This window comes from Oxyura jamaicensis, assembly GCF_011077185.1.
Source record: "Oxyura jamaicensis isolate SHBP4307 breed ruddy duck chromosome 3 unlocalized genomic scaffold, BPBGC_Ojam_1.0 oxy3_random_OJ106402, whole genome shotgun sequence".
In the NCBI taxonomy this organism is placed as follows: domain Eukaryota; kingdom Metazoa; phylum Chordata; class Aves; order Anseriformes; family Anatidae; genus Oxyura; species Oxyura jamaicensis.
In genome coordinates, this window is record NW_023303756.1 from 1 (window position 1) to 6743 (window position 6743).

General features: G+C 53.1%; 3 protein-coding genes and 1 long non-coding RNA gene across 8 annotated transcripts; 2 read left to right on the top strand and 2 right to left on the bottom strand.

The window, feature by feature from the left end:
* Positions 1-6: 6 nt before the first annotated feature.
* LOC118157144 (serine/arginine-rich splicing factor 7-like) lies at positions 7-1168 on the bottom strand. The gene is made up of 3 exons (XM_035311395.1): positions 1039-1168; positions 552-732; positions 7-373 (listed from the first exon to the last, which is right to left on the bottom strand). Exons 1-3 carry the CDS (start codon positions 1064-1066, stop codon positions 94-96), a joined length of 489 nt encoding a protein of 162 aa, XP_035167286.1. The 5' UTR covers positions 1067-1168; the 3' UTR covers positions 7-93.
* Positions 612-5060, top strand: LOC118157143 (gem-associated protein 6-like). 5 transcript variants are annotated; one of them, XM_035311393.1, is made up of 3 exons: positions 612-753; positions 2882-3027; positions 4381-5060. In XM_035311393.1, the coding sequence occupies exons 2-3, from the start codon at positions 2900-2902 to the stop codon at positions 4754-4756; spliced, it is 504 nt and encodes a 167-aa protein (XP_035167284.1). In that variant the 5' UTR covers positions 612-753; positions 2882-2899; the 3' UTR covers positions 4757-5060. The 5 variants fall into 5 exon arrangements, with proteins under 5 accessions (XP_035167284.1, XP_035167283.1, XP_035167285.1 ...); XM_035311392.1 differs by lacking the exon at positions 612-753 and adding an exon at positions 2316-2518; XM_035311394.1 differs by lacking the exon at positions 612-753 and adding an exon at positions 2499-2573.
* On the bottom strand, positions 1979-4439 carry LOC118157145. Its single transcript, XR_004746552.1, has 2 exons — positions 4306-4439; positions 1979-2120 (listed from the first exon to the last, which is right to left on the bottom strand). It is a non-coding gene; the product is annotated as an uncharacterized LOC118157145 (long non-coding RNA).
* Positions 5061-5571: 511 nt separating the features above from the next.
* Positions 5572-6737, top strand: LOC118157146 (serine/arginine-rich splicing factor 7-like). The gene is made up of 3 exons (XM_035311396.1): positions 5572-5729; positions 6089-6269; positions 6380-6737. Exons 1-3 carry the CDS (start codon positions 5708-5710, stop codon positions 6645-6647), a joined length of 471 nt encoding a protein of 156 aa, XP_035167287.1. The 5' UTR covers positions 5572-5707; the 3' UTR covers positions 6648-6737.
* Positions 6738-6743: the final 6 nt, after the last annotated feature.

The following is a 6743-nucleotide window of genomic DNA, read 5'->3' on the forward strand; positions in this document are numbered from 1 at the left end:
CTGAAAGGTTTTGACCAGGTTGATTATTAAGATAGTAACATTTGATAGAAATAGCAACAAATTGTAATATACACCTATACATTTATTCTAGAGTTAAATTTTAAAGAAAACTGGCGTAACATTCTGTTCTTTGCTAACAAGAGCTACACAAAAGTGAACTGGCGAAGCAACCCAGCCGCTCCGCTCCCACACGTACCTGCTCCTCCTTCGGCGACTATAGCGATGGCAATCATAAGCATAGTGGCCTTTCTCACCACACTCATAGCATCTGTCATTAGGGTCAAAGGGGCGCCGGGCAGGAGGCCTGTCGTAACGGGAGCGACGGGGCATCCCCGTCGACACTTCCACTCTAACCCTGGAGCCACAGATCACCCTGAAACAAGACAGCGACGGCTCTAAGTTAACTGCTAACGTTTATGGCAGAACTACTTCAAAAAACGGAAGGAAAACCCCCAGAACTACATAAAGAAGAAACGGAAATAAAACCCCGATTCTCTCTTCAGACTTAAAAATGGCGCCAGCTCCCGCCAACATCAGCATTGCTCACGTACTTCCCATCGAGCCCACGGACGGCGTCCTCAGCATCCCTCGGGTCTTCGAACTCCACGAAGGCGAACCCCGGCGGGTTCCTGGCGATCCACACGGTTCTCAGCGGCCCGTAGTAGCTGAAGGCTCTCTCCAGCTCGCCTTTGCCGGCGCCGGTGCCCAGGTTCCCCACGTACACCTTGGTCTCTGAGGGCGAGGAAGCCGTTGGTAAGCGCCGGAGCCCTGAAGGCTCGGGGCGGCCGCCGCCATCTTGTGAGCGCGGCCCCCTCCCGCCTCCCGCGCGGGCAGCACGGCCGCACCCCTGCCCCCCGCCGCCGCTGACGCAAAATGGCGGCGGCGGCGGCGGCAACGGTGCCTAACGGCCGCCTCGCCTTCGCCTCCCTCCCTGCCTTCACCTCCCGCCCCGGCTCCGCTCCGCTCAGCCATCACCTCCCCTTTCCTCACGCCTCCCTCCTTCCCTCCCTTCCTCGACGCCGCTCCCCGGCCGCTCACCGCCTCCATAGCGGCCGTAACGCGACATCCTAACGGCTCCGCCAGCCGCCGCTCCGCGCGCGCACGCGCCTGCCCTCGCCGCCCGCCTACCCGCCCTCAGGCGGCGGCGCGCATGCGCGCGAGGCGGGCGCCGGTTGTTGCCTGAGGGGGAAAAGGGGACGGGGACAGCCGGGACGGGGCTAGGGGGGGGCTCGGGGAGCCGCTGCGGCACCGCCAGGAGCCTACGGGAGCGGCAAGGTCCTTGTGGGGCTGAGAGGGGTTGTGAGGAGCGGCGGCTGTGAGGAGAAACTCTCCTTCCCCGACAGAGATGTGCGGCTGAGGGAGAGGAGCTGCGCTCATCCACAAGGCGGATTTTGCCTCAGGAAGCGCTTATTTACGACGTGCTTATGGCTAGATTTGCGGTGAGAGAGTTGTAACTGCCCGCGGTAGTGGCCTGCATCTGTCAGACAAGGCTCAGATGGCAGGGAAAAACAACTCTTCGAGGCTTCGTTTAGAATGATTAGTTAAATTGGCAACACTGAAAAAAAAAAAATCAGTAGGGATGGAGACCAGAAAGAATTAAAACTGAAAATGCTTGGAGCATTTTGCTCTAAAGTGACTTTGAATAAAATCCTCTCTGGCCTGATGCAGAAAGGCACCAGTTAGGAAGCTATTTACATCCCGAAGGAGAAGTGTGCAATGCATAGGAACACATGTATATATCTGAGAGCACTGCAGTCATTCTTTCCCCTGATTTTCCTTCAAACAGGAGCCAAGATTTCTCACTGATGCTTGCTCTTACAGTGAAAACAACCAAATTTGCTAGTTTCTGCTTTCTTAATAAACGATATCCGAGAGAAAGCAGGAGCTGATAAAGTAACTCATCAATAAATCCACGGCACTGGGAACTGAAACATTACAAAAAGAAAAACCCCTCCTTAAGCATGCAAAATACCAAATATTTCCTTTTATACCTGCGGTATTTTATTTCCTGCTACGATCACAAAATCACCACATCTTCATTTAAATTCCTGAACGATGGAAGCATGTTTGCTTCATCCACAGGGAGCTTTTCAGTAGCAGTCCTAAAACACAGAAGCTCTCTGGAAAAACAACAAAAAAAATCACTTTTGCAGCTGCACAGGAAAAGCTCGCAAAGAAAACCTGCAGGCAGCCCAAAAGCAGGGAGCAGAAAGAGAGTTATTTGTGTCGCAGATGCCTGGAGGATGAACCTGAAAGCATTAACGCACAGGGGAGGACCCGAGCCAGGATTTCACACGCTCGCTGCAGCCGCCCCACGCGTTATGGGGGGTCACCCATTTAACAGATACACCTCCTACATGGCTGACGAAGCCTAGCACGTCTGTAGGACGCTCCTCGGCAGCCTCCATTTGGGTGCTTTCAAAGACGCCAGGCCGCCAACCGGGGCGGGCTGGCGGCAGGAAGCGGCGGGGCCGGGCCGAGCCCACGCCCGCCCTCGGCGGCCGGGGACCCGCAGGCGGCAGCCGGTGAGGCAGAAGGGGGGCACCGGGGGCACGGCAGGGGACGGGAACCAGGTGCCTGCAGCCCGCTGGCCTCCCCACACATCGCTCCCCATGGCGGTGCGAGGTGGGACGGGTGCCCCACGTTGGACGGGGGTGGCTTTCTGTCCGTGCCGGCAGCGTGGCTGGTGCGGGGAATGGAGTGGGAGACCACCCTCTGCTCGCACTGCCCTGAGTGTTTTTAATGTTTGCATTAAAAAAAAAAAAAAAAAAGTGGCTTAAAAGGTGTGGAAGACCCTCACCTAGAGGCAAATTCAGTTCTGATGTAAAGGGCAAAGGAAGGAGATTCATTACTTCTGCTAATTGCTCTGGCTATTTTCTAGGTTCTGGGTGCAGGCAATATGAATGACTGGCAAAAGAAAAGCCCTCTAGACTGGGAAACATACGTGAACAAAAGGGTGAAAGTTGCAGCAGCTGAGAAAAATGAATATGAAGGATGGGTCTTAACAGTTGATCCAGTTTCTGCCAAGTAAGTACCAAAGCTTTTGCTTCTCTAAAGCTCAGAGTGAACAAGTTTTTCAGGAAAAGAGGACCCAAGAGTGAAGCAAACTTATCTGGAGGGAAAAAATGCGTGTTGAGGCTCTGGGTTTAACTGGCAAGGCCTAAGAGAAAAAGATAACAGTAGCTGATGAGACCTAAATCCACATTAATTTCATTCAAGGGACTGGTGAGTTTGGGGGATGGATAATAGCTGAATTCATGCTGGCTTTACGAGGGAACAGGCAGAAATTTGGCTCCGTGCTGCAAGAGGTTTTTCAAATCTTTTTGTTTGCGAGCTTGTCCAACAGGAGCACAGCATGGAGGCTAGAAACTAAAACATCCAGCCTGTGATGTGGTTCAGACGAAATGGTTGTTCTTTCAGCTATGTAGTAGCTCTGGTACTCTGATGTTCTCATAGAGATGCTTGTCTTTTTGATGGGAAAGGTCTCTGCAGCTGAGTGATTTGGGGGATGGCCAAGGCTAAAATTAATGGCATATTTCTTTGTACATCCCACACACGGTCTTTTATTCCACTGACGGTGGCAACAGCAAATTAATAAACTGCTGGCATAGAGTTCTGGATTTTTTCTTCCCACAAAAGGAAGAAAATGGTTTCTGATTCTCTTCTATGGTATATGGGGAGGCGATGCTAGAAGTATAACAAGTTTACCTGATTGTATTTTAGGACTTCTGGAATGTAAGTGCCCTTGGGAAAAGATCAGGCAGCAGTCTTAAATGGCTACAGCGTGAGCCTGAACCTGCTGCCGTGGGTCCTTGGCACAATACTCAAGTCTAGTTTTCAGTTAAGAAAGCTAGCAAACTAGCGACACTCGTTAAAAAATTACATCATTAAAATACCTATATTATTTTAGTGACAAACAATAATTAAATGTTAATAATTACCCATTAAAAGATTGTGATTTTCATTGTTAGGTGCCACCACTGCGTTCAGCATTCTATGTGTTGAATGTATGATGGTATTATTTTTTAATGTTGGAAGACCGAGGGCGCTTTAGCAAGGTTGGGAATACTGCTCAAATCTCATTCCCAGCCCTGATTCTGATGCACTCTGCTGCTTTTTTTTTTTTTTTCCCCTAACATAATGTTTTGCTTGGTAGTACCTAGAGTAGTTTCGAATTCCAGGAGGACAGAAGTTAACCCAGAGCCCCCCAGTTTCACCATTTTAAGGACATAGCATGTTTTTCAAGAAAAGCCCTGGCTTTTTTTTCAAAATACCTGGACTAAAATGAGGCTTCTGAGCACTCACCTCCAAGACCCTTGGGTTGCGTTTCTCAGTCATCAGTTAGGTACAGTCAATCACACATCCTTCTTTCCCTGGCAGTGTTGTCCTGGCAAACTTCCCAGAGAATGAAAGAGTGTCCATTCTAGTTGTGCTGGGCCACGCTGTGCAGGAGGTCGACGTCCTGCAGGAAGCGGACGATGAAATGAAGGCACGGCTTTCTTGCATATTTGCACCCGAGGAAAGCAAAGCTTACAGCCCGGAGGAGCTCGACAAGAGGAAGAATGACCTGAAGAGCTGGCTGGAAGCAAACCACATCCCTGTGACTGAGCAAGGAGAATCGGGCAGAACGCTGTGTGTGGCAGGGGTGCTGACCGTTGACCCGCCGTACGGCCCAGAAGAGTGCAGCAGCTCCAACGAGATCATCCTGTCCCGCGTTCAGGGCTTGATACAGGGCTACCTGGAAAAGAGACAGTGAGGTTTGCTGCCTCCAGCACCGGCCTTCGGGAACGGGTCTGCCTCCCCTGTCAGGGACTGTTCTGGGGGTCAGTACGCCTACATCCAGAAGTGCTGCGTGTTGGGGCTTCTGTCTGAATTCCTGTACGTTAAGGAAGGAGTAAATTGTGTAAAAAGGAGTAAAAAGTGTAAAGTACAAGCAGAAAACATTTTGCATGAACTATTTTTTTTTGTTAAAAAACAGGTAATAATGCGTTATTAAACTGAAATATCACTATACTTCTGTAACAGTATTATGAAAGAAAATATCAGAAATCTAAACTTTCTCTGCCTCTAAGACTAATTTCAATACTTTTCTAGTGGTGTAGGCGCGTTTATTTGAACTGCTTACCACATATCTTTGTTTTTTCCAGAAGGAATGGTGATACTTGAACTCCCACACCAGATGCAAGATATGTTGGGAAAGCTTTTCTTTTCCTACAGCGTTTCTTATGTTTTAGCACGTTAATTATAGGATGAGGTTTGTAGGATAATTAGGGGAAGTTAGCAGGCAAAGGGGTATTAAGGCCATCCATCGTTCTCCATCCACATTCACTACTTCAGCGCAGCAGTGACTGGAGGACGTTTGTTGCAGAATTCCCTGCAGTGGGGGAGCTTTGCGTTTCCTCTTAGCGCTCCGGTGCCGGTTTATTCCAGCACAAGGCGTTACAAACCTTAACGACTTGTTTCTCACACGCCGACCCCGTCCCCTCAGGCGCCTGAGGCGCGAGGCAGGAGCCTCCCTCAGCGCCTCCCGCCGCTCTCGCGAGACCTCCCCGCGGCCGAGGCGCGGGCTCCCCCCGCCCCGCCCCGCGTTGCCTAGCGACCAGGGCCCCGCCCCGTGCGCGCGACGGTGGCGGCGCGGCGCGCAGTCGCGGCGGCGGCGGGCTCTATATAAGGGGACGCGCACGGGGCCCGGCCTGCAGCGGGGAGAATGTCGCGATACGGCCGTTACGGTACGGGCGGGGGGCGCCGGGCGCCTCAGCGGGGACCGGCGGGGCGGGAGCGGTTGTGTGTGGGGTTGCGCTGAGGGGAGGGAGGGAAGGAGGGCGGCTGTTGTCCCGGGAACGGCTGTGGAGGAAGGCAGCGATCGCCCCGCATGGCTCGGGGCCGCCGCTGGGCCCGGGAGGCGTTGGGCGGCGGGGGGAGAGCGATCGCGGCGAGCGCGCAGCAAAATGGAGGCGGCGCCCAAGATGGCGGCACCTGAGAGCCGCGGGGGGGATGGCGGCCGCGCCGCGTTGAAGGCCTCGTGCGCCGCGCCTGCGCAGTGCGGGGGGGGCCTGGTCTGACATGGCCGTCCCGCTCCCCCCCTCAGAGACCAAGGTGTACGTGGGGAACCTGGGCACCGGCGCCGGCAAAGGCGAGCTGGAGAGAGCCTTCAGCTACTACGGGCCGCTGAGAACCGTGTGGATCGCCAGGAACCCGCCGGGGTTCGCCTTCGTGGAGTTCGAAGACCCGAGGGATGCTGAGGACGCCGTGCTGGGACTGGACGGAAAGTACGCGTGTGGGCACACAGCCCCTGGGTGCCGCCGCGGTGCCTGTCCGCCGTGCTGCAGTCGCTGGGGAGAAAAGCATTCTTGTGACTAACAGCCTCTGTGTGTTGCAGGATAATATGTGGCTCCAGAGTGAGAGTGGAAGTGTCGACGGGGATGCCCCGTCGCTCTCGTTACGACAGGCCTCCTGCCCGGCGCCCCTTTGACCCTAATGACAGATGCTATGAGTGTGGTGAGAAAGGCCACTATGCTTATGATTGCCATCGCTATAGTCGCCGAAGGAGGAGCAGGTACGTGTGGGAGCGGAGCGGCTGGGTTGCTTCGCCAGTTCACTTTTGTGTAGCTCTTGTTAGCAAAGAAAAAGCCAGTTTTAACTCTTAATGCTGTAAGTCAACAGGTGTATTTCACTTTTTTTTTTTTTGCTAATACATATCAAATGTTACTATCTTAATAATCAACCTGGTCAAAACCTTTCAG